Source organism: Rhea pennata, chromosome 9 (assembly GCF_028389875.1).
Source record: "Rhea pennata isolate bPtePen1 chromosome 9, bPtePen1.pri, whole genome shotgun sequence".
NCBI lineage: Eukaryota > Metazoa > Chordata > Aves > Rheiformes > Rheidae > Rhea > Rhea pennata.
Window position 1 is genome coordinate 6,528,181 of NC_084671.1, and position 26,151 is coordinate 6,554,331.

General features: G+C 39.1%; 1 protein-coding gene across 2 annotated transcripts in view; it reads left to right on the forward strand.

Annotated features, from left to right (window-relative positions):
* FNDC3B (fibronectin type III domain containing 3B) overlaps nt 1-26,151 on the forward strand; it is a 216,556-nt gene that overhangs the window by 96,885 nt on the left and 93,520 nt on the right. For both annotated transcript variants that reach the window (XM_062582738.1, XM_062582739.1), the window contains exons 4-6: nt 12,147-12,223; nt 19,799-20,042; nt 22,657-22,956. In XM_062582738.1, coding sequence (XP_062438722.1) covers nt 12,147-12,223; nt 19,799-20,042; nt 22,657-22,956 — 621 coding nt within the window. The remainder of the gene's footprint in view (nt 1-12,146; nt 12,224-19,798; nt 20,043-22,656; nt 22,957-26,151) is intronic.

Sequence of the window (26,151 nt, forward strand, 5' to 3'; positions counted from 1 at the left end):
CATCGTAAAAAATTGATTTTTTTTTTCTCTCTTGAAAAATTATTGCATCAGGTCTTCCAGGGTGCTGCACAAGTTTGTACAAGAAATACAATTTAGTGATGTGAAGTATTTTTTCTGAGTGTATCATCTTTCTGAGGCAGAAACCCAATTTTACATCTGAAAGAGAAGCAGCAATCTTGAAAGTGAAGTACAAGATGACAAAAAAAAGAAGAAAAATCTCTCCAAGTTTAACATAATCGAGTTAATCAGTTTAAATCCTCCAAGAGAATAAAGTAGTTGGTGCACAGGAAGTGTATCTCCAGGATCCTTTTCTCCAGTATTTCCAAAACAATTCCTGAACTTGTTTGCAGTTTTAACATTAGAAAAATTTGTGTTTAAAAACTGAGGCCTTTAATGAGAAGGGTTGATGAGTTTAACTTCTGTAGCCTTCTAGGGAAAATGAAAATGTTAATTTTTTTTATATTCTTAGATGATGGGGTCACTTCTCCAGTTCACTTGCTTTTCAGCCAAACTGCACACTGAGAAGTGCACGGATTTCAGTAGCTTCTTGAAAGGGGTGAAGTCATGAGCCCTTCAGACCCGTGCAGATGGTCAGGAGTTACAACGACGTGCTGTTCCAGAGGCAAAGCTTCCTTCGAGTGGTGGCGGTTCTGTGTGCGTGTGTGTTGGGGGGGGAGGGGGGCTACTGCACAAAACTGTGACCCACTGAGTTGTTTTGCTCGCTGTTACACAGATCCTATGAAATGTGCAGCCATTTTGGCTTCCAGTGTTCCTGTCTCCTAGCTGCCGACGCAGTTTTTGGCAGTGCAGCCTGATGGACTGGATCAGTCAAATAATTTAGAAATCCTCCTCCCCCTTCCCCCCCCCCAAAAAAAAAAAAAAGAAAAAGAAAAAAAAAAGATCCAGTTCACTGCTTGACCTGCAAAGCAGTTTGTTTTGGAAGAGCTGAAGGGATGGCAAGGAGGCAGCAATGAACGGTGAGCGGGGTGGGAGTTAGGCCGAAAGAATACCTCGAGCTGGTGTTTCTGCCAAAGGCGACATGCTGTCCAAGCAAGGCACGAGTGTCCTAGAGCCATGGTCCACTACAGCTGCCACTACATGTTCCTGCCTCATGCAGCCAGGGCGTTAGCACAGGATATAACGTAGAGATTTGACATTCAGATATGTGGGTGGTGAGGTTTTTTTTTGTTTGTTTGTTTGTTTTGTTTAAGCTTGTCACCTTTTTGTCCCTTGGCTGAGTCGCATGAGCTTTCCAAAGACAACCTGAGCTGAGACGAGGGGAACCTCTGCACTCTACTTTGCCCAAGAGAAGTACCAAACTGCATTTTGTTCGCAAACTGCATTTTGTTTGCCTAAAAACTCCTCGGCAGTAAATCTCTAAAGAGTGATAGCCAGTTCGTATGTAGTTGTAGAAATTCTTATTCTCTGGAGCATACAAGTTGTTACCTTGTAAAACTACATGATGAGCGTTTTAGATGGCAAATTAACTTCATAGTTAATATGCAGTTCATATAACCAGTGAGAAACTCCCTTTACTGAATTTGAAAAGTTAAAATATTTTAGAGATTATACTCTAGATTCATGTTTTTAAACCAGAAGTGTTACTTTGATAGTTGGAAGAATTTAGTTGATTATACAGTGTTTGTTTTTTCTGAGCAGTTAATCTATGTGGAACATGAGTCAAATTTTGCACCGCTATCTCATGTAGTGTCATCAGGATTGCTTATCTGAGGATGGAGGAAAACAAGAACATATGGTTTATGCTAATGCTTATTTTTTGAAGGGTATAATGCTGTCATGAGCCAAGAAGCATGTTTTAAAGCACTACTCAACTAACATTCTTATCTCAGTGGCTCAGCTTGGAAATCTGAGAAGTGAAATACAAAAGCTAGTAAGAATGAGGGGAGGATGACAAGGAATGCCAAACATAACCTGACAAGTCACATCCTTCCCCCCACATTGATTTTTTTTTTTTTTTTTTAATAAATGGAAGTGGACTGTGATAAAGGGAGTCAGCGCCTTTCCTGGGAAATCCAATGTGTAGTGAAGACAGCTGCTGAGAGGAGAGCCTGCCAGAGCAGGAGTGGTAAGGACAAATAAAAGTTAATGCAAGCAGCTTTCTGCCTCGCTGGGATTAAGGTAGCTCTGATCAGCTTTATGCAGTGCTTGAAGCACCTTCCATTTAATTTGGTTTGATTGGAAGGAGTTCAGGGTAGAGCAGCAAGAGGAGTCAGGGGTCTGTTAGTGTGACCTATGAGAAAAGGTTGAAAATTTGGTTTTGTTTGCTCTATGGAAGGAGGAAGGCTCAAGGAGAACCTGTGAACCTGGGGATGGGGAGGGGACACTTTTACAAACAGTTGTTGGAAAGAAAACATTAGGAGGGTGCTATGTCCGCTGCAGCAGGAGAAGAAATAGCAAGCAGAAATAGCAAGCACTTTCAGTGCCAAAGCAGGTAGAATGAGAATACGTTATCTGAGGACATTGTGGAGTTTCTGTCACTGGAAACTGTTAAGAACAAATGTGACGAACATCTGTCAGAAGTGGCTTAGGAATAGGTGGCCGCCTTGGGGAGCGGAGAGCTGCCTGCCTTGGAGCTCCCTGCCTCGAGCAGGTGTTTCAGGGCTGTCGTGCTCAGCGACCAGCGTATGCTGTAGCAGAAGAATGATTTTTGTTGAGGCTTCTGTACTTAAGATGCAATTTTTTTTGGTTTATTTGTTTTATTCTTAATGAGCTGCTTCAGTGTCGGCAGCAATTACTGAACTATTGGGAGCAAAGGAGAAAAAGGTTCTTACTAGGAGGCAGAGATTCATCTGGAAAATTCCTGGGCTTTATGGAGGGCACTTGCTATCCAGAACACTGGACTGGTTATTACACTTTAAATTTAAACTTGTGGGTTCTCCTCCCTCCCCAAATCATGGTGCAATACTTAATAAGCCCCCAAGCAGAGAGATGCACAATATTAAATGATATTTTGAAACTTGCTTTTAATACTTAGAGTATATATATATTAGTAAGTACTAAAACTGTGCTTCTACCCTGGGGAAGCGGTAGTTTGTCACAGCAACTGTGCTAGCGCTTCTTGGTGTTAAGTAGTGAATATGAATGTTGACGGTTTCCTATACCTCACGAAACGACTGCGAAGTACTTAATCACAGTAAGGCTGGAGCTTGTGTTTGCAGCACAGGCCTGAGGGAGGCAAGGGACGGGGCCGCGCCGGGGGCAGCGGTGCTGCAGCGCGCTGCACGTCGAGCGCGGCTCACTGAGGAGCTCCCGCGGCCTGGTTTCATCCCTTTCCCTGCGCCGCCAGGGCCGCTTCCTGGCTTGTTAGGACTCACGTTTTATCAGTCATCCGAGGTATTGATTCTCCTTCCCTCCCTGCCAAATCATCAGGATTGCTGTTTGTGTCAGGTGAATACTATTTGCTTTGTTTCTGATTGCTACGTTCAGGTGTAGGAATTCTGATAGATCCTCTGAAGTCTGGGTCGAGATTGTCGGGCCCAGTCACGACTGCTAGCGGTACTGCTTGGTCAGCGCCGGCTGGGCCGGAGGGCTCGGCTCTTCCCTGAATCTTCATGGTCTGGGCGACAGTTCTCGCTGTGGGTGGACGAGTGCAAAGAAAAGCCATCGCCTAGCAATTGCCTGGCTTGGCATGGAAGAGAGTCGAATGTGTTAACTTTTGTTGTTGGCTTGAGGTGGCATCTGTTGCTGATTGTACAGACGTTTTGGTGTTGCCGTGGTAATATAATAATTGTGGTATGAATAATGGGAGTATTTTTTTGTTACTGCTTCAGAGAACCGGTATTGTGTAATTATAACTATCTCTAACAAAAGTTGTGCTCAAAGCTGACTGTTTAGAATTTGTATAAATCTTTTATGGAGAGCCAAACCTGTAACTAGTGAGTACCACACTATGGAGGTACCAGAAAGCGCGCTCACCCACCCCAAAATCGTGCACATCGTTAGTATGCATTGAGGAGCTGTTTCAAGATTGCAAATGGGGGAGAAAAAAGGTTTTGAGAGTGAACTTTCATCCCCTGCGATATTCTTGCATCTTGGTGTTTGTCTTTCTACAAATAAACTATCCCACCTGATACCAGGCAAGTAGTGTTTTATGAGATCTAAATTATAATGCTGCTAATGTCTGGGGTAAAAATGGAACAGGTCTCCCTAGCCAACGGCCGCTCCTCGTGACGGCATTGCCGCTCGGCGGCCTTGCTGTCGGCTCTCCGGGTATAGAGCGCAACCGTAGTGCTGAAAGCACGGATGGAGAACAGAGATACTTCTGTTGCTGTTCAAAGCAATAGCAGTGCAAAAACTCGATATGTGAGATTTGAGCTCTGTCTTTTGTGGGGTCTCCAAGGCAATAGCTGTGTGGTGAATTGCTCCTGCTTGGAAATTCAATTTTCTGCTGTCTCTTTCCCTTTATCTCAGCTCCTTCTGCCATGGGCAGGCTGCAGTCTTTTCATCTGCTGGTTTTCTAGAATATTTCTATCATAAAGCTAATGGTTATGCAAAGCCATAGCGGAAGGTAGCAGATACAAGAGGAACTTGTTTTTTCTAAGTAGAATTATTTTTCTATGTGGTGTCCAACAGGTCTTTAAAAGTCTGTTAAAAGTCTGAAAATTCATTTGGTCTTAAGTATTGTCTTGTGACTTCAGCTGTATTTTGGTTTTGTGTCCAGTTATGTTCCCACAAACTTCCTGTGTGAGCCTGCCTCGGTCTTTTTTTTTTTTTTTTTTTTTTTTTTTTTTTTTTTTTTTTTTTTTTTTTTTTTTTTTGTCTCATGCTTTTATTTGTTAAGTGAGGATCATAACTCCACTCCACACAGATGTGATGGGGACATATTCGTGAATCCTTTGAGGCAATTTGTGCTGCTTTTTGGTGCTGGGTAGTAGGAATGCTTTTGTGTTCCTGCTTCAGAAGTCGAGCATCATCTTAGGTAATATTCATCCCATAATTAATGTCTCTGCAGTTTCAGGTTATTCTGTGGTGGCTTATGTGCAAATGGATTAATTTCAGATGTTTTCAATGTCCAGAGTACTCCTAATTTATTTAACAGTATTTGCCATTCAAGTTAACTGATTTTAGACAGATGTTTGTCTCTTGTGTTTTAGTCTAGACAGCTATGATTTACAGTCTGTAACCCATCTGGTGAATTGCCATGGGGATATGCTTATTTTCAGTGCTTGAAGTATTGCAACATACTCTTTGCAAGTGTTTTTGCAGTAGCAGCTGATGAATCAACAACCAGAAAAGGTTTGTTTTAGCAAAAACATCTAACTTCTTTATTCAGATTGGGGCAAAATGTATTCCATTTCTATTAGAAAAAAAAAAAAAAAAAGTTTCCACTCCAAAAAAATACTAATTTCTGATGAGTAAGTTCAGCTGTAGGATTTTTAAATTTGATTTCTGCAGGTATATATGGGCCTAGGACTGTGTTTTTTTTTTTTTTTTTTTTTGTTTTTTTTTGTTTTGTTTTGTTTTAAAAAAAAGGCAGACAAAGCAAGCCCCCTTGGGAATGTCAAGTAGTAGGGGACCTGAAGAGTTCATTGAGTCCATCTCCCTTCTCTGTGCTTAAACAAGTGTACTCGCCTATTCTTAACCTTTTCTAAGTGTTTAATGCTCTTCATACTATGAAAGTTTCTCTTAATATGTGAGATTAACTGTCACTGATGCAAATTACCGTTACTAGTGCTCATGCAGCTTCTCTCTACTGCAGCCACTGTAGGGTGGCTCCACCCTGCCAGCCCGAGTCCCTGCCCGTCCGCCACGCGTCCCACTCGCGTTCTGGCCCCGTGGCGAGAGGAGAGGCTGTCGATGGCACGTTGGTCCCCTGTGCAAGCCTCCCTCTGAAGGAAACCCGACAGTCTGGGGAGGGAGGGAAGGAGCTGGTTCCTGGCCCTGACAGCGTGGCACCTGAGGACCTCGCGAAGGTGGGCAGGGAGCACCCCACCTCCGTTGCAGGGTGTTGCTGTTCTCTGCCCTGTTTGGGGCAACCACATCTTTTGCCTTCTGAATTTTAGCCTTTCATTTCATAAAAATGAATATTTAAACTAGCTTTCTCTGTGTTGTGATAGCTCAAGACAGAGTGCTCAGAAAACGCTGCTGATCTATTTTGGTGAATTGCCTGTTGTTCCAAGTTGTGTTTTATTATTTCTAAAATATGCCTCAAACTAGACTACTACCTCTGGGGGAGACGCATTGCAAAATAGCATGCTAGTGAATAGGAATCTCTTGATTCTTGTTTTAAAGAGTCAACTCATGTAGAGTGCTGTTGTTTAGCTACAAATCAAATGTACTTGAGCCTCCTGCTGTGTGCAAGAAGGTCAAGTAGCAAACACAGGTAAAATAAGCAGTTGTTGAGAGTCTCTGGTGTATACAGCAAAGGCACTCTCATACAAAGTAGCCAGAAAATGCCGCAGGAACTGGCTGCTTGATGCTCTTGGCACAAATTTCGGCATCTTTTGATTTGATATTTGGTTAAGTAAGTTTGTCTACGTGTGTTCAAAATATCAGTCAAAGACTCTGGACTCAGTATTATTGTAGGGCCTTTTGCTGTTAAGATCCAAGCACTGAACATGCGGTTCAGGTTTGCATGATTTGGTGATTAATGTTAATGATGATAATGCACTGAAACTCTGAAAGATAAATGTCTTTTTAGGATCCTGTATCTTATTAACATAAGTAGACACACAGGATTTCAATCTTCCATTACCTTTACCGTATGTGAGTGGAATATGTAAAAAAAATAAATAAGTTATAAAAAAGCACTGCTGTTTTGTAAATATATTGTACCTATTTTCATGGATGAGAATGGTTCTGTCAAGGCTGGAGAACACACAGGTTTTGCAAGCATCCCGATCAATAGCTTTCAAATAAAATCTGTAGCATCTGAATTAGCTCTTGTCTAGGAGAGTTTGCACCTCCAAACTGTGGCAATTCTTATTTGTGAAAACTATTTAGATCCTACTTGAAAGGATTAGGATTTTATAAAATTGATCTGACACACACACACACGTTTTGTTCTGTCACGGCGAGTTTGTGCAACAAGCAGTTTTACTCTTGCCAAAAAGAGAGGGAAAAATGCCATCCGCACCTCTGCTGCAAAGGAAGGAGCATGAGTGGAAATGTCTGGCTTTTTTTCTTTTCTTATTTTTCCCTTCTGTGTTTTTTTTTTTTTTTTTCCTCTCCCCCTGTGTCATCACCTTATTTGGCCCGTATGTCGGTTTGAGAATAATGAAGTGGAAAGAGAAGACATGTGTGCCTGATAGTGAAAGGGAGCCTGTTTGTGCTTATTTCATTGAGGAAATTGTTACGGAACAGCTGCTTGTCCATGTGAAAACGGGAACCGCTGGGTCCCTGCCAAGGGCAGCAAGGCCTGGGTCGTTTGCTTTAGCAAAGCAGTTATACAAAACAGGCCAGTTTGCCCGTGAATTATCTTTCCTTTTCGTTTGGTCACACCTCCTGCTCGATACGTATGCTTCCTAAGCAGCGGCCTGTCTTTTGGAAGATGTGATACCAATTTTAGGGTGAACGAGAGAGAGGCGTAATGTTTTTTCCTGGACCAACTATAACTGTTAAGCTTTATGAAATATAATGGATTTACCTGGCTGGATTTCGTTTTCTGCTTAGCTAGTGCAGTAGGTTCATGTTGTTAAAATTTATAGGATTCTTCAAAGTAAAACTGCCAAAATCATTAAATTTAGTTTCTCTGCTAATGCAAGTATTGCAGTGTGAAACTGTAAGTCAGCACAAGCTGGTTGGAAGCAGGGCTGTGATTCTTCAGGAACTTAGTCCAGTTTTCAGTGGCTCTGGGCAGAAGGTAAAGTTTATAATGAAGCCAGACGGGTTTTGAGTCTTAGTAATAAGCCATGTAAAATGATCAGTGGAAACACAGTAGAACATATGCCCACGTTCTGGATGTGAATAATATTCTCCAGTGGGCATCATTTACACAAAGAAGAGAAAAATAATGCATTTAAATATAACAGTGAAGGAAGAAAAACAAGTTAGTGATACCAGGCAATGGCCTCCTTCCCCTGTAATGCTATGTGGTAAGCAAGCAAGCCAGCAGTTGCTGTAGCCAGAGAACTGAAATGCCAGATTTTGCTTCTGCAATTGAAGGAAGAAAACTAATTCAACTAAAGGGAGTTTTAATGTATGCATAAAAAGGTTACTCAGGAGCAGAAAAAACACTTCTTATAAAATTGTTTTTACACAAGAATTGTGAAAGTGTCATAGATAAGAATCTGGGAGTTCCTCAAATGGATTGACATGTGATTCCTGAAAGAAGAAAAATGGACAGAAGAACTGGCGATCTTTTCGTGACAGAAGTGGACTTCTTGGGAATGGAAATAGAAATAAAAATTTTTTAATCAAACTTTTTAAATCTGCAACTTCAGATAATACACAGTAATACAAGTAGGTCTAGAATAAACTTTGCTGGTTTTGTGCAGGTATTTTAAAGGCAACAAAACTGGGAAAGTCTTTTCAATTCTTTCCCAATATTCTTTCACTTTCCTGGGTAGATCTATTTTCATGGATAGGCTTTCAGCCTGTGAAGGGCTGGCTCTTCCAGTTTTCCTCTGGCATTTGATGAGGAGGAATCATTTCTTTGCACCTGCATTTTCAATGGAGCCATCCCCAGCATTTTGAGGCAAACCTCCAGGAGCTGAGAGGTGTGCTGAATTTATGATGCTGGAACCTGGAGTGGAATTTGGCCTATTGTTTTTTTTAGTGGAGATGGCCAAATCTCTTCTGGCTTTCTTTCAGTACAAATGCAGGAGATGTTGCTATTTTGTTAACAAGTTCAAAAAGTATTAAAACAAGCTCGTTTCAGTTTTATGGCAGCCTTGTTGAAGCAGACTGAATTTTTTTGCAATTAGGTCAAATTTTATATTGAAACAGAAGCTTCGTTTAAACTTACAAGAATCTGATCCCTTAGGTAAGACATGAATATAAGCTGGATATAAGTAACTTAAGAATGTTATTCTGTAAATAACTATTTTAACAGTTCAAAAATATTAGCCATAACTAAAAATATACCAAGAAAGGAAGAAAAAGCTTTTGTTTTGTATTGGTGCTAAATGGGGAGTGGTTTCACTGCAAGAATTGACTTTAATTCCTGGGCTTTGTCGTGCTGCGGAGATGTGTTCTGTATATTGCTCACTACCACTTGAAGTTGTTTTGATAACAATGATGGGAGAGATGAAATAATGTATGCTAAAGTCATTTGGCCAGCCTTGAAATCAAAGCACTGGAAACAAAATCTAGCTGCAAATCACTAAGCTGTCATTCTTTTAAAACCTGTTATCCAAATGACTTTAACAGTTTGTGGGTCATATCCAAGGTTAAGAATCTTCTTGCATGGTGCACGTTTTGATGATAAAATACAATCTCTTTTTTTTTATTGAAATGGAAGTGTTACAGTCAACAGCATCTGTGTGGGAGTTTGATTTCTTCCTGCGAGAAGATTGCTACTCCATATGAGCAACTGGCAAAAGGTTTAGAAGGAGAGATGATGAAGCATGCCGAGTGAAGTGCGGCTCGGTTGGTTGTGGTATAGCAACCTCCTGATCTACATAGAGAAATTTAAAACTTTCTTTTTTCAAATTTAATTTCAAGTCAGTGTATGTATTTTGGAGAAAGAGCAGTTAGGGCCACTGTAAATATAAGTAGGTACCATTTTGGAGAAGGTTGAAACAGATTAAAGAATAAAACTTTATTTTGTAAAGCACTGTTTGCTTGTGGCGTCTACTTAATGACTGTATTCAGAAATCTTCATTTGATAAAGATTCTTTTTCTTGAAGTTTTTCAAATCTGAAAGGCTACCAATAAGAAGTGAGTCACCTAGCAATATTAATAATTAATCTTAGCTATTCTCAGACGTGTTTTGTCCTGCAAAACTGAGCAACGCTTGACTGTCAAGTGTGGCTTGGATTTCCGCAGCGAAGTGCCGTTGTGTGCTTGTCTGTGTGGGCTGTTATCTGTAGCCATATATTGTCCAACGGACTGGTGTGGAACTTGGCCGCCTATATAAACTAAAGTAGAATCAGAGAGAAATGAAAAATGTATTCTTCAGAAAAATTTTACGAGGGTATTTTGATAGGAAGAATGCATCTGCTCAATAGTTCTGAAAAACTCCTCTGAACTAGTGGTTGCTTCCTGTTTTTGATGGCCTTAAACAGAACCGTGCAGACTACAGCTCTCCTTCCACAGTAACTGCTTGCTGCTCATACTGATTTTTTTTCCGATTCACACTAAAATTGGAATTGCGTGATCTTTTTCTGAGGAGAAAAAGAATTGAGACAGAGCTATAGAATGAGATAGTAAGAAAAACCCATGCATTGAATAATAAGCAATAGTAATTGAGATTTTTTTTTCTTTGTGGGAATATACTACAGATCAAGTTTCCTAGATAGTTAAGTGCAGAAAAGTATGAAGAGTAACAGAAATGCACACTTCCAAAATAAGTTGTGAAATAATAGAAATTTAAACTTTAGGAGTTTCATATGCTTAATAAGCTTGACAATTTGTCATATTTCAAGGCTAGATGTGACTAGTGAAAACCATACATGGGATTAGACTATAAATAACTGGATGGGAAAAGTGAACCAAAATCAGAGCAGATGGAAATAATTCAGGTGAATTCACGTGTGTAACTTGCGTTTAGAGATGGTGAGAAGGCCTGGTTATTGCAGGAGAAGTAGTCCGAGGAGTATAAAAACGTAGGTGCATAAGGAGCGACTTTTTTAATTATGTGGACTGTTTTTACTGTTTTGCTGATATTAGAAAAATAAACTCTGGCTCACTTCACGTTGTTGGAAGTTTCATTGAACGCATCTTAACTTTACGAGCAGTCAGTCCTGTGCTGATGGGCAAGTGCCAGCTTAGGCTGTTACATCCCGTCTCTGCCTGGGATGGATCTCCGTATGGATTAGTTTTAGCTTCCTTTCTGTGAGTGCAATATGGGCTGGAGGTGTAAAATGATTGCTCCATCAGAAAAGGCAGTGAAGTGATCTTTTGTGTTATTGGTAACATTCAATTTACAGTAAAGTAGTAGAGTTCTCTCCAAATTCTTCTCAATATAGTGGCTTCTTTCAAAAAGGCAAGCTAATATTTATTACCTTATGTCTATCATAGCTCAATCACAGGTTTGAGTTGTGTGGTTTAAGCTGTCACATGGCAGCTTAGCTGCAGTAACTGATGATGGATATTTTTTTTAGCCCATGGCAAATGCTAGGTAAAATAGGTTTGTGTAAACATTTTCATATGCAATAAGAATGTAATTAAATTAATTTTCCATTTTCAAAGCAGTAAATGCTTATTGCAAGTATGTGTCTGATGTCTTTTTTTTTAATTGTCTCCTGCGTGATATTCCTGATTTTAATGACTAAATCAATGAGCTACTGAGTGAACAATTTCCATTTTATCTAGACACTTTCTTTTAGCTGTATGGCTCTGTTTGCAAAATCTAATGATTATGGCACTTACTTTGTTATACTTGTACTTAGTACCTCCAAATGGAACTGGTATGTTCAGGGCTGGATTTCAGAGTGGAAACCATAAGCTTTTTGCTTATATAACCACATTCCAAGGTTAGTCTGAATAGCTGAGATAATGAGTTTGGTCTTTGTGCATTCTTACATAGATAGATAGTTTTTCACATATGTGATTTTTGGTACAATTGGACGCTTTTCTTGGGAGGTGCCGAGTTCCAGGCTGCACAGTTTCTGCTTTGTTCAATTCTTCTCTGCTTTTGACAAGAATAACTTAACCAGATTTCAGTATAGGAGTTGTGGGCTGCTAAAGGACATATTATGTTACTGCCTAATGCTATATAAGTTGATCAGTGGGTAACATAAAGCCTATGCTGTAGCTGTTTTATGCTGAAAATGTTATTTCAACAAAATGTGTTATTCAACAGTGATCTTATTCTGAATGTGAGAGCACAAAGCATCGTCCGTACACCTTAAATTACTGGAGCTGCTGAGTGGTTTTTTTTATTTTTTCTATTTTTTTATTGTAGGCTTCTAAAGTAAAGCTAGTTTTATCCTTGTCTGAGCAACTGTGTGTGTGGTTTTTTTTTTGGTTTTTTTTTTTTTTTTTTTTTAACTGAAAAAATTCCATCTCTTTCTTTCTGCTAGGACCAGCAGAGGTTCCTATGATGTCACCCAATGGATCCATTCCCCCTATACATGTGCCTCCAGGTTATATCTCACAGGTATGCTTCTTCAAGAGTTAAAACGCCTATAGAAGCAGTAGCATTGATTCATATGGAGAACTCTGCTTGACTGAAGTGTTCTGTACTTTAGAAATATTGCTGAAAATGAAAACTGCAATACCTCTTCATCCTCTTTTACAGACAGTACGTACACGTGTGCCCATGTGAGCATGCATGTGCACCTTCACAAACTATATGGTGTGTCTATACGAAGTTTTTTTAATGCTAACAAAAGCTATGTGCACAAACTGAGTTTATATGTGCAACTTCGCTACTGCTCTGAGCAGTCTGCATTGTTGGGTGATGCCTTAACATGAAAATCATGAGGGGTAGGAGTCTGGAAGTGAGAGAAGGAGCCACTGTTGCTTCTCAGCATAATCCCAGTAGAAATCCTGCAACATGTCAAGGACTAGATTTTTTTTTTTTGATTTTGTTTTTAAGGAGCATGATTAAATTTTCAAATTTGTATTTATGGAAAAGATAGAAAAAGCCTTTCACAAAGCTATTAGATTTTAGGACTCCTGAACAGCTACCCTTCTTTTATGTAAACAACACATTTAAGTTTATCTGATCATTTGTTTTCCTTCCATCTTCTGCGAAGCTTGCGTTATTTTTGAAATTAGAAAAAAAAATGATATAAGGAAAAGTTTCTATGAACAATACAGTAAATCCGATTTCATCAAGACCTGTACTGGATTGAAAGCTTCGTTAAGAGTATACAGTGTTTCACATCATTAATGGATAACGTAAGAACTTCTGATACGTGTATTCTGACATCTTGTTAATATTATGTACAGAATGTATGATGTCCTGGAATCCCTTTCCCTTTCCAGCAAATGTGAATTTGTGTGTTTTTGAAAAATTGTTGATGATATCATACTTACATCCTACAAAATACTGCAATCACTCTGTGGTACTTCAGCTTCTGAGTACGGGAAAGTGTGCCTCAAATATAGAGGATATTGTGCTTCCATCTTTTAAAAGGACCTGCCTGAAAGTCTTGACTTGAAGATATCTGGAGGCAATTCTCAGAAATCAGTGCTTCAGTGAAAGAAGTGTTGATGCTGGTGTTTGTGATATGCCCTAATTGCATTCTTGGTACAGATAATATCCTAGATATCCCAAAGTGGTTTGATGCCCTCCAGTTTCAACTAATGTGAGAAACTGAGGGAATATTTTCAATGAGAGACTTGATTTATCTTATTTTTTATTTTATTTTATTTTTTTGGACCAGCCTCTCTCTTCCATTTGGTGCAACAATGAAAATGTTCACTCTCAGCGTGTGTTTCAAAGCTCGTGGTTTTCCTTGGTCTCTGAGTGAAAGGTACACTTAAAAAAGCATGTAGGATTGTTATTATTGACTGACTTCTGGTTTTTGTGTTTTAATAATAAAAACTCCATTTGGCTTTATTTTTTAAAAAAATTACTTTTCCTTTGAAATAGCTTTGACACCTTTTTTTATCATTAAACTCCTTTACCGACCAGCCCTAAGATAAGATAAGATAAAAGGTTGTTTTATAAATGAAGTGCTTTCCAACTGAGTGATGAAAGTCTTCCAGTTGTACCTCTGTCTGAACCCAGTTCATCCTGTCTGCTTTGCAAGGATTTTTATGGGGCACCATAATAATTCTGCTAAAGAACCCGTAAGTAGTTTAAGTGCCATTTCCCCCCTCCCCCAAAAAAGGGGAAAAAAAGTTTTTTTTTTAAAAAAAAGAAAAAAAAAAAGAAAGAAAAAAAAAAAGAAATCCTTCTTTGAATAAAATTTTCCAAGTGGCTGGAAATGTGTTGTAAAGTTGCAGGGAAAAACTATATGTTCAGTGCTTTTTAGCAGCAGGATGTTTTTTCTGCCATGTGGAGAGAGAGCATTTTTGCCTTTCAGATAATGTGATATGAAATAATACTTGAAAGTGGGTAGTAATCAAATCAGCTATTATTGCCATAAATGTCCCTGCCTTACTTGCTCTTGCTTTTGCTCTATTGTCTCACAATTAATAACTATTTCATGATAAACCCTGAGAATACAAATTTGGAATGGTAACGGCAAGGCTGTAAGGCAAATTAATTCATCCTGAGAAGTGAATAAAAACACATCTGATTTTTGGTTTGATTTGCCCCAAAGTGTATATGTAGGAGTCAGGCAGAAAGCAGCTACCCCTGGGGAGGAGTAACGGTGCCTATTAAGGAAAGCCATGAAATCTTTTTTTCCATTTTGTTGTGCCAAGCCTTTGGAGCTGTAAGCATTAGCCTCAGACATTGCATTAGCTATCTACTGCCTGGAGCCCAGGACTACAGTGATGCTTCATTACCTCTTTGGTACTGGGGAAATGATCAGCAGAAGGGACCTGGCAGGACGTTTTGTGCCCCGCGAGATCAGCTCTGTTTCTAGACTTCAAGGGCCACATTGGTAGTGATGACTAGAAGCTGGGTTTGTTGGTGTTGCAGGAGGGCTGCCGCGCGTGTTAGAGGTGTTGACGTGAGGCTGCCCCTCACCGCTGAGGAGCTGTGATGCTGCCTCCGAGCTCCCAGAGCATGAGCTGAGTGAAAAAATGGTGATTTAGATGTTAGACTGTGAAATTTGGGGACATCTTCGTGAAGTGCTGTTTTTGCATTTTTACATTGTAGTTTGGGGGAGGAAAGGAAGAATTGAGAGTGTTAGAGTGACAAAGATTTGAAAAAATGGAAATATCCATATATTTCCATATATGGAAATATAAAAATGGAAAAAATGTGGTTATGAGCTTGTCATCTTATGGCTATTGGCTGAGGACTGCTCTGATTTAAATCTGGAGTAATTCCGTTAGAGTTTGAAGAATTGCTCATATGTAGTTGAACATCAGTGAGAACAAAATCTGGCATGAAAATCCTCTTTTGGTTTTATTTACAGAGTTGTCAATGTTCACTCTCTGCCACAGGTATTTTAAGGCTAAAGGACTAATTTACTAATCTGAGCATGAAGTATGCATGCTGCTGATAAGACTTGATCTGTCAGGAGGGAATGCTGGGGTCGTGCAGTCCGGACCGCACAGCACAAGCCATGCTCCCGCACTTTGGTAATTCCTGTGTTGAGCACATAGCATTTGAACGAGAACAAAACTTCTAGAAAGAGAAAAGTCTTTAAATAATATTTCAAGCAGCGGAAAATCTGCCACATCCTTAAGCAGGATTTTCTTGTGAAAATATCTGCACTAAAGGAGATGTTCTCCTCTGGACTGATTTTGTCTAGCATAAGCTTTTAGCCACAAATTCTCTGTTTTTGCATGGTTTGCTGCTCACAGAGCTTCCTTTGCATTTTATAGACTGTGATCGATTGAGTGATCCTTTAACAGCGTGATCCTCCCTAACATGCTCAACATAAACCAGTGTTTTTTTAGATCACATACTCATATGGAGCAAACCATAAAGTGACGAACCTTCCTGGTTCGTAAGCATTAGCCCTAAAGACCTGTATTGTTCTAGATGTAAAATATCACCACGTTCTTGTCAATATTATAGATACTCATCCTGTCTATATGCTGAGTTTGAGATAGATATTTAATACTAGTGTTTGTAAGTAATGGATGGCAAAGAGAGTGATGCTAAACTTGTCAGGACTGGCCTGGACTGGCCTGATCTTGCATTGGCATCCTTAATTTAAAGGAATAAATAAATAGTTCATTGTGGATGAGCTCATTTTGTGCTCTTTTCTAGTACAGATTGATTTATGAGTGAAGTTTCAGATTAGTTTATGACATTCTCAAAGTATTGGTTGTGGCCCACTCAGTGGCTGTATTCCAGATATCCTTGCAGAATCTAGCACACAAAGTCTGAATAAAATGAGAATATCTTTTTGAAAGAGAATGGAAATTAAATCCATCTTAATGTGTTACACCCATTCAGTAAACCTGTATGTTACAGGAAAGAGTAATTGTATTACTTTAACTGGAATTTACAAAACACAGGTACAATATACCTGTACAAAATAAATATTTTTATTTTTCTTGAGGGGTAGGATTATACTTTGGAGAAAAACAGAGAACATGGAGTAGTGACTTATTTTGAATAAGTGAATTCTCAGTTAGATTGAGTTGACATTCTACAATGATATCTTTAATGTAAAACTAAAAAAAAAAAACCCATTAAAATACTATCCTCAGAATGTGGCAACCAATGTGGGAGGTAATTTTACTGTATAAGAGTTACGTTCATCCAAAATCTCCTGAAAGATCATCTACCGCACTTAGTAATTAAGCTCCCTAAAATATGAAAAAATACACAAAACTGGTATAATAATATTGTTGCTGAGGCAATGTGCCAATTACACCAGCAAGCACTAAAAAATAACAGCAAAAAACAATTTACAATGAGCAAAAAACAATGAGCTAGTAACTGTTTGGAAAACACAAAATAATAAAAGTTTGCCTCTAAGTGCCAAATGACCAGGTATACTTTTCTATGAATACAAACTGCTAAAATTAGCAATTGCTTTTAATATTTCAGTTGCATCTAGAGACTGCAACAGAGGTTAGGGCTTCATTGCTTCTGGGCGCTGAATTAGAGGCAGTTCAGTAGGCAGTGAGTTACCTGAAGAACTTAAGATCTTCACAACAAGCAATTCTAAGCAGACACAAAGAACTGCAGATTTCTTTAAATAACAAAGTTTAACCTCTCTGAGTTATAGGGTTTTTATAGGAATGGATAAGAACTGATTCGCAAATTGATATAGTGTGTGTCATCTCCCATAATGGCACTACTAAAATATACCCCCTGCAAATTTTACAAATCAGACCCACCTGCAGTTCAACCATTCCTGTTTTTATAGTTACATAATACATACAACGTATAATACATTTGATTACCAATTTTCTGTTCCGTTAGAGACAAAATATCATGTTTAAAGACTGTATGTGGAGCTTCAGAAATTTGCATGTATATCTATAAATCCTCATTTGGAGAGGAAATATCCTGTAGGCAAGGAAATAAAGTAATTGTGTGCATGATTCTTTGTGTTTCTGCATTCGTCTGGAACATACGGATGTATAGTAACCCAGATGTTGTAAGCATCTATGGACTGCAAGGAAGAGAAAGAAAGGTAGTCTTAGCTTTTTGACAAAAGTCATTTGGAAGGCCATCACATCCCCAGTGCTGGGCTTTTCCCTCCCTATTGCTGGCACTGCATAGTTTCATCATCGTAGAATTGCATCAGATCGTCAAAGGGACTTTGAGCTTTCCTCCGGGCTGTCTAGAATATTGCTCTGGAAGAGAAGCCCTAATAACTTAACTCTCACTTTACATTATATGCTACTACAGAGTGCAGTCTTTCTGTCTGAATCTGCTTGTTGGTTCATCCAAGGTATAAAACGCATCTGTGGTCTGGCCTGACTGTACAGGTAAGAGCTTGTACCGATCTGGAAAAATACCAAAATCGTCTTTCAGGCCATGATGAAAACGCTTCACATCAAAATTTAGGAACTTATTAGATAGTTAGATTAGAACATGATCCAAGTGTAAGGGAGTAAGTCCAGCATTTCTCTACACAGTCTTAAATGAATAGTTCTGCTTTTTAAGTATGTGCTAATTGGAAAAAGATTTTCCACTTCTCCAGATTTCTAAGTATATGTTTCAGAGCTGATGCAAGGATCAGAGCAGTTGTGAAAGTTGAATAAAACAAAAGATTGGAGGCCTGAAAATACTGAGCTTGAAGTGACATGAAGGTCAGCTGTCTTTTGAGGACTCTGTAAAGTTTGAAATTTAAAGCTGGCAGGTAACAAATTGCTAACTTAAGATGTCAGATTAAAAGTTAGGAATAAATACGTTGAGTTAAATGATTTCTATTCTGGTTATTCGGCATAGCAAGGGACACACTTTTTAGCATAAAACATCATTTTGTCATGTGACTGAGCTACTTTTTATAGAAAATTGTCTTCTCTAGCAAGTCAGCTGATTCACAGAAATTGTGCATGTCCGTGGTCTTAGCTTGTAGCTAAGAGGTTAAATTCAGATAAGCCTAGGACACCACTGGGTTAAGGATGGGTCAGCTAATACTGGTTAAATTTTACCTTGTGATTACTTGCTCAGATGATGCCGGAGGCACAGACTCATGTTTGCTGGAGCATTACCTCTCATGGCTCTTTGGCTTTGCTTTCTGGACAAACCTTGTCACTCTGCAGCAGTCAGCAGGAACAAATGCGTGCCCAAGCCATGATTGCTTCAGTCCAGTGTGTATTAGCATAAGCAAATTTTTCTTTACGGTTTAGGCTAAGATACCATGATTTTACTGGAGTAGCTGGAGCATGGGAATCCTTAGCAGGATCTCTTCTGCTGATGCTGCTATCTCCAGCAAGTGGTGGTGGCAAGCAGCTGAGAGCGGCAGTATCTTATGGCAGATGCCTAGATTTTGTTAGACTGTGTCTGCCGAAAACCTGAGCTCTGAGGTGAGTGTGTCCTGAATGCAAAACAGCAAAAACTCCTAAAACCGCAATAGGAGTACCTTAAAGGTAAAATGGATGGTGCATCTTAGTCGATAAGTAAGCAAGCTGGGTTTTCCTTTCATTTGTGCTATGCCTTTGCACGTACGCTTATCTCGTGGAACACGTTCATTGCTTATGTTGTTTTCCTCCGATGTGTCCTCAGTCGGTTTAGAAACAAGTCTCTGTAACAGCCTGTTGTATGAAACTAAATTGTGCTTCCTTATATGCTTTTCTACTTTATTTAGTTGTACACACAGAACTAAAGGAATATTAACTGTTCTTATATGATTGTATTTTTAATTCCTCAAAATGGCAGAAGCTTTTTGCATAGGCTTAAAGAAAAGTTTGGCTCTTAAGCCTGGACTGAAATTTGGCAGGTTGACTGTTCTCCAGAAATACAACTCTGGAAAAATTATAAGCTGATTTTTTTTTTTCAACCTAAGCACATTTTCACCTTCCTACATCTGTTTTTATATGCTTTGACTATGGTATTTGGGGCCAAGGAATGCATATTTCAGAGTTGATTTGCATGGACATGTAGACCAGGATGCAGCAGAAAAGCACTTCTGCTCTATAGTTTGTTTTTAACACATGTCTTTTGTAAACAGAGCAATTATTTTGAAAAAGTGTGTCAACATAAAAGATTCCTGCAGAAACCGTTTCTTTATGTCACACACCCAGGCTCTTCCACAGTAGCAATGTCAGTTAATTTCTAAGTGTTACTAAGTCTGCGTGCTCTCAAATAGCACTCAATTTGAGTCAAAATTGATAAAAGTTTTACGTGGACAAGATGAGATTGGTCCTAATGAGTACTCTTATTTTGGTACTTTCTGCTCTCTTCTTAATTGTTTTATTTTCTAAAACAGGATATTTATTTCGGTCCTTAGCCACATAGTTATCACTAGCAATAGTAAGTCTTTCAGTGATTAGTATGGCTATCTGAGTCTCTAAGAAAAGGTAGATTGCAACTATGATTACTTGTGCTGATATTAATTTTAGAAATATATTTATGAATAAAACTTAGGACTCTCCATTTTCTAATGGAAGAACAAACTGTGAACAGTGCGGCTTTAAAAATGTTTGATTTGAATGGTACATACTGTGCTAATTTCCTTGCCTTCACTTCTAGGTGATAGAAGACAACACAGGCGTTCGGAGGGTGGTGGTTACTCCCCAGTCTCCAGAGTGTTACCCTCCTAGTTATCCTTCAGCCATCTCTCCAACCCACCACTTACCTCCATACCTGGCGCACCATCCCCATTTTATTCACAATTCTCATACAGCTTTTTATCCTCCTGTCACTGGACCTGGGGACATGCCACCACAGTTTTTTCCACAGCATCATCTTCCCCCTACAATATATGGAGAACAAGGTGAGCTGAAAGAAAGTGCTGGCATTTCACATCCGTGTTTGGCAGGTTTTAAGGGCTAGTGAAATCAAGAATGGCAACCAAACTAGAGAATTTGTAGAATGACTTCTCCCACGTGAGTGGAGCCTCCTGCTTTAATTGCTAGAGCAGGCAATTGTTGAGGAGTCTGACCATCCAGAGTGCAAGAACTCAAGGTATCATATGCTGCAACTCTAGGGTGCGGATGCAAAAACAGTTTTAATTTACGATTATAAAGGGGATTTTTTTTTCTCCTCTTGTCTTTTAAACTAAGGATGTGAGTCATGCTCGTCATTCTTACTGCATCATGATGCAGCATTGTACAGAAAACCAAAAAACAAAATTTGTCAATCCAGGCTTGCGACTACGAATGTATAAGGGCTTGGAAGGAAGGCTAGATCTGAATAAGTCTCACCGCAGTCATTTCCAGTGGGAGAAGCTGAATACCAACTTCCTGTTGGCAGTAATGTGCTTTTTGCCCTCTAGCAGTTTATAGCTATGGTGGTTTTCTAAGAAATAACAGGCATTTTTAGTTTGTTATTTTGGTTAAGATTGTGCAGTAAGTCATTGAAAAGCATTATCTGATACCAAAAAGTAGCATGGCAACCCTAGTCAGACCATAAGTAACTGCAGTGAAGGGAGTGAAAGCAGGATATTGCTGTCTGAAGTGTGTATTGCTGTATCTGGTTCACCCTTGAGAGAAGTCTTCGTGTATTCTGAAAGAAGGCAATAACTGAAGAAATAATCAGCAAAACCATTTGAGGTGTTTAGCGTGGAAATCAGTATGGGATTCATGTTTTTTAGTGCCAAACTGTGAAACTTCCTGGAATTAATATCCTTTCTAAAGAATTTAAGCTATTATCACCAGAACTGGGGGAGGGGGTTTGAGTGGGGAGAGAAGAGACAGAGAAAGAAAGAAAGAAAAATATGTACTTATGCTGCTCTTCCAATTTTCTGTTGACCAGCAGACTTCATTTTCTATTAAAGAGTGGACCATTGCAGCTGACACACAAACTTGATTACATTTGAGAAAGGGCAAGAGTGGAAAAGTGGAGAAGAATCTATGCAGTCTGTTTTAGCGATATTTTTTCCTAACCTGTACCACATCCAAAACCTAGCTCTGGTCAAGCGAAAATTCCAATTAATATTGAGTCTACTTGAACATGAAGAGACATTTTAATTTTTCATCAGGAAACTGCTGGCAAGATGAAAGTCTTTTAGCAGGAGATAGTTTCTTACTGAAAATTTACAAACTACTGAGAAACTGCCAGCAGTTCTAGTTTATGTAAAAATATATTTTGAAATGTTTATTTAAAATATTACGCTGTCCTATAAGTAAATATAAGAAAACTAGTGGGACGGTATAGCCAATTATATAAATAGGTTAGAAAATTTTCCCTTGGAAAGGGGGCAGTACAGTTTGTCAGGTTGCTTAACAAAGCATTGTGTGCAAATGTTGTAGCATGTTAAGCAAAGATGGAGGCTTTCAGCTTAACTAGTGTTAAGTAGATGTTCAATATTTCTATAGTCTGGAGAGAGCAAGAGGGTGATTCAACTTGAGAAGAAAAAAGTTATTTGGTTGCCTTATTGGAAGGACTTATACTTGTAATACAAAAAAAACTAAAAGTTGAATATTGTGCTGATGAATGTTATTTCACCGTTGCCCATTTGATGCACAAAGGGTAATACTTTAAATAGAACAATTAGTCTGAGTATTTTTCTGCCCTAACAAGCACTGATTGCAAAACGTTCCATCTCAGACACGGCCTTTCATATACAAAGTAACAAAAACTGCATGTACTTGTGGCATGCTGTTTTTAGCCCTTAGCTGCTGCAAGAATCTAAATATAGTCATATACCTAGATAAGGAAAGACGAAAGACAAGACACCATTGAAAGAAGAGGAAAGAAAGTCTGGGTAGTTGAAACAATTTGGAAAATTTTAATATGGTATGGCAGTCTCAACTTAAAAACAAGGCTTCCAACAGCTGACTAGAATGCTTGTTTGCTTTGGAGGTTTGTAAGATGATTTCTGAATGGCTTTAGTAAAAGCATAAAGAATATATTGGATGTTGACTGGTATTTTGCTAACAGAGACAAAACTGATAGGGTTTTTTATTGTGTTGTTTTGAGTGTGAATTTGTTCAAACTTCAAACTCAAAGCAAGTGCAAAAGGAAAGTGCATTACGCACTTACTCTAGCCATCAGCTTCTGGGGAAGAAGCTGCTAGATTGCTATGAATTTAGGAAAACTTTTTCCTGGCATTTTTCCTTGAAATCTGAGTCTGTGAAATGCACAGACTGAGAAGGAGGGGAAAAACTTATAGACTTCGTTGCTGTATTTAATTTGTTTGTACACACTCATCAAAAGAGTTCTGAGATCTGGAACAGTAAACAAGCATGCTTATGACAAAAAAAAATCACCAGCCGTGCAGAAAAGCTTCCTTAAGAAAAGGAAAAGATACAGATTTGTCGTAGAAATAAATCTCTAGAAAAATCTGACATAATTTCGTTTCAAGATGGTCAGGAATTTGGTTTTCTGAAAAATTTCAGTAATTTGTTGTTGTTTTATGTTAATGTGCATGAATTCTTTCATTTCAGAAATCATACCACTATATGGAATGTCCAGCTATATTACTAGGGAAGATCAGTACGGCAAGCCACAGCACAAAAAACTCAAAGACAGGCAGATTGATCGCCAAAACCGACTGAATAGCCCTCCTTCATCCATCTACAAAAGCCATATAGGCAGCTGCACGACTGTATATAATGGTTACGCGAAGAGTCACAACGGAGCGAGCAGCGGAGGAGGCGGCGGCGGCGGTGGGGGGGCACCAGGAGTAAAAAAACCAGAACGCAGAGCAAGAAGCAGCCCAAAGTCAAGTGAACAAGACCCACATGGTAAAGACAGTTTTATTTATTTTTAATTCCCTTTTATTGCACCTTTCTGGCTTAAAACCGCCTGTATATGAATCTAGTAACTATGCCAAAAAACACTACCACCCACACATAAAGACAGTGTTAATACAGTGTGAACTTAAATATAAATGTTGAGCTTGCTACGCTGTATTTGTTTTGTAAGAGGAACCCCTTACCTCCCTATCTTCCATGATTACTCCCTGGTAGCTGCAGCATCATTTTCTTCTTAACTGTTCAAAAAATAATTGTATTTTGTGGGCAAAATTCTTTTGTTAATTAATAACCAAAACCTGACTAATAGGTAGGGCTACTTTGTATCTGCTGTGTGAATGTATTAAATTTACTAGATCGTTTAGAGATACTGCTGAAAAAACAAGTTTGCTTATGGAAAAGCTCAATGCAAATCAAGTTGACTGAGTCAGAAGAAATTCAAGAAAAAAAATTGCTTAATCCTAGCAATTGGGATTTGTGGTTAACTAAGTGTGGCTACAACAGAAAAAATTTTTCTTCCACATTTCTGGGGGCTTATCGTAAAAATAATTTGAAAGTCTTTTGTAAAATAATAAGTCGCTCATATGAAATTCATAGGTCATTCAATCTGCTGTTTACCACCAGCCATTCCACATATAGCCTATTCCACCTAAATTTAGCTCAATAATTTTTAATCAGTTTCATACCTTTCATCCATTCTGTTTTTTTCCTGTCTTCTTTCTGATTATTACAACTTCGTTTGGCTGAAGAAACTTCTGTGCAGTAAGCAACTTAAGAAGCTCAGTCTAAAATATTTGTAATGTAGTATATTATACTCAGAAATCTGTTATGTAGATTTATGCAGACAACATAGTTTTTCCATTATCTAAATATTGTGTATGCTTATTTGGCTGTATACTTCTACTCGTGAGAGATAACTGCAAGAAATACTCAGGAAAAGTAACTTCCTCAGTAGCTGAAAGAAGAAAAATTAACTATAATGTACCAAGGAATGAGGATACCCAACCCTGTTTCAGATTCCTTAGGATGTGAAGGATGTGATTCTCTTAGTGGAGGACTGTATTTGGGAATATTTTAATCGAAAAAAGTTAAATTAAAATTCTTCGTATGAGGAACAAAGTTTAGTGTCTGTCTTAGAGCACTTCTCAAGAATTTCAATAATAGGACTACTTGGCCTTTGCTCTATCTAACATGGAGACAGGAAAGCCACCTGAGGCTGGATATTTATAGGACATCCATGGTCCTAGGCTGTATACAGGTAATAGTCAGGAATCACTCTGTTATAGTAAACCCTAGTAGTGGTATTCCTCCCCCCCCTTTTTTTTTCAATTCATACTTGTATCTTGTGAGATCCTCCCCCCTTCCTTGTTCTGTTTTCAGATATTGTATGTAAGATCTGCCCAAGCAGCTGTAAGTGAAGTCTTGACTAACTACAAGTTACCTTTCCTCTGAAGCAGAGGGTAGACTTCCTAATTATTTCTTGTAAAATTAGTTCATAGCACCTCTAATATCGGTGCTCATGGATGGGCCTTCTTTTGTGTCTCTAGTCTGTTGTGGAGTTAATGGGGATGAAGAATCTATATGAAAGACCTGGAAAAAAGTACAGTCTTGGCATTTAAAGTGCAGCATGCTTTCAGTGGGTGCTAAATTTGCCTGGATGCTCAGCTTGAAGATAAGCTATTTCTAAGAGTATCTTAGAATACATTAAGGGCTTTCTGCAACCCTTATGTTTGACTTCCTTCTTGGAGTAGTGTGCCCTAGTCCAGCTGAAGATCCTGATCGCTCAAAATGCCAAGAAAATGAGTGAAATCAGGGCCGTGGAACAGCTGGTCTGTCAGCCAGAGAGAGCCTGAAAAGTGGAACAGACCAAGTGATGGAGTCCTCCACCAAACTGTGGAAAAATCCCTAGCACGAGACCATGTAAATAAATATCAATCTTCACACCCTCTTGATAAATAAAATTCATTGGCATTTTAAAGTTAAGTGCTACATCTACATTCAATAATGACTGCCCACGTTCTCAGACTACTCTGGGATTAAGCCCATGTCCAAAGTATGCTTATAGTGTAGAAAGGAGAAATAGGACTGTTAACAATACTGTGCACTGAATATACAAGCTTTTTCACCTCGAGGTCTGTTTATTAGGAATATTCATACATGCATAGCAAAGCAAAAATTTCTGCAGAAAGGTTGTCACTGAGGCTTTGTAAAGACTTCCAGTGAACAGAGCCCTAAAAGAGGTTCCCACTTGGTATTTATAAGCTTGCGATCACAGCTGCTATGTTATGTTTACATTATCTGTTTCTACCTAAACTGTTTGAGGATTTATTGCTACCTAAGAAAGAGAGCGATGGAGGTAACTGGGATGAAAGTGAAAAGCAAGCTGGTAACATCTGATAATTTTGGTTCATGTTAAGATGGTTGTATGCTTAGAATAGCTAAGTAAAAGACTGTCATAAGGAATGAACAGCAAAGGTATTTAAACCTTCAACTTTTTGTGTAGGTGTATAGATTTAAGTATGCTAACAGTTAAAATTTGACAATGTTTTGCTGCTTCCAAAACTGCAGAATATCCTGGAAAACCTTATGAAGTGTGTGTAGTATGTAAAGAATAAGAGTCTCAATTTAGAAACCCAGACTTGAACAAAAAAAAAAAAAAAAAGAGACAAATAAGAATGTACCAACTTAGAGTAGAACAGCTGGTGTGAGGAAGAACTGGATGCGATGGGTTCATTTACATGAATTTACTAGTCTGCGGGGTGGTGTGTTGCGTAGCAGAGCCTGTCGTAGCTGGTTGATGTGTGTGTTTGCGAAACGGTGGCCGGCACGCTGGCCGGAGGTGTCGGAGCTGGCTCTCCGCGCGGCCCGGCGGCCTTGGCCGGCAGGCCGCAGCCGTGGAAGCGGTCGTGGTGCTGTGCTGGCTGCCGGCGAGTGGTGCTTTAGGATCCTGTACGTTACTGGTGCAGAGGTGTGCAGGTCCTAAATTCTAGTGACTGCAGTTAAGCAGAACATAGCGCGGTTCAGTACGTATTAAAATACACGGCAGAGTAATTGCTTGCCTTAAGGACTGGCTTTTCAGAAGCAAAGCAGCTTTCCGCAGTTGGGATTCAAGGCTTCCGCTGGTGCCTTTGGGAAGCGCCGGCTGGGCCGTGTTGGCGGCGAGCGTCGGGCGGTGGGTGGGCAGCA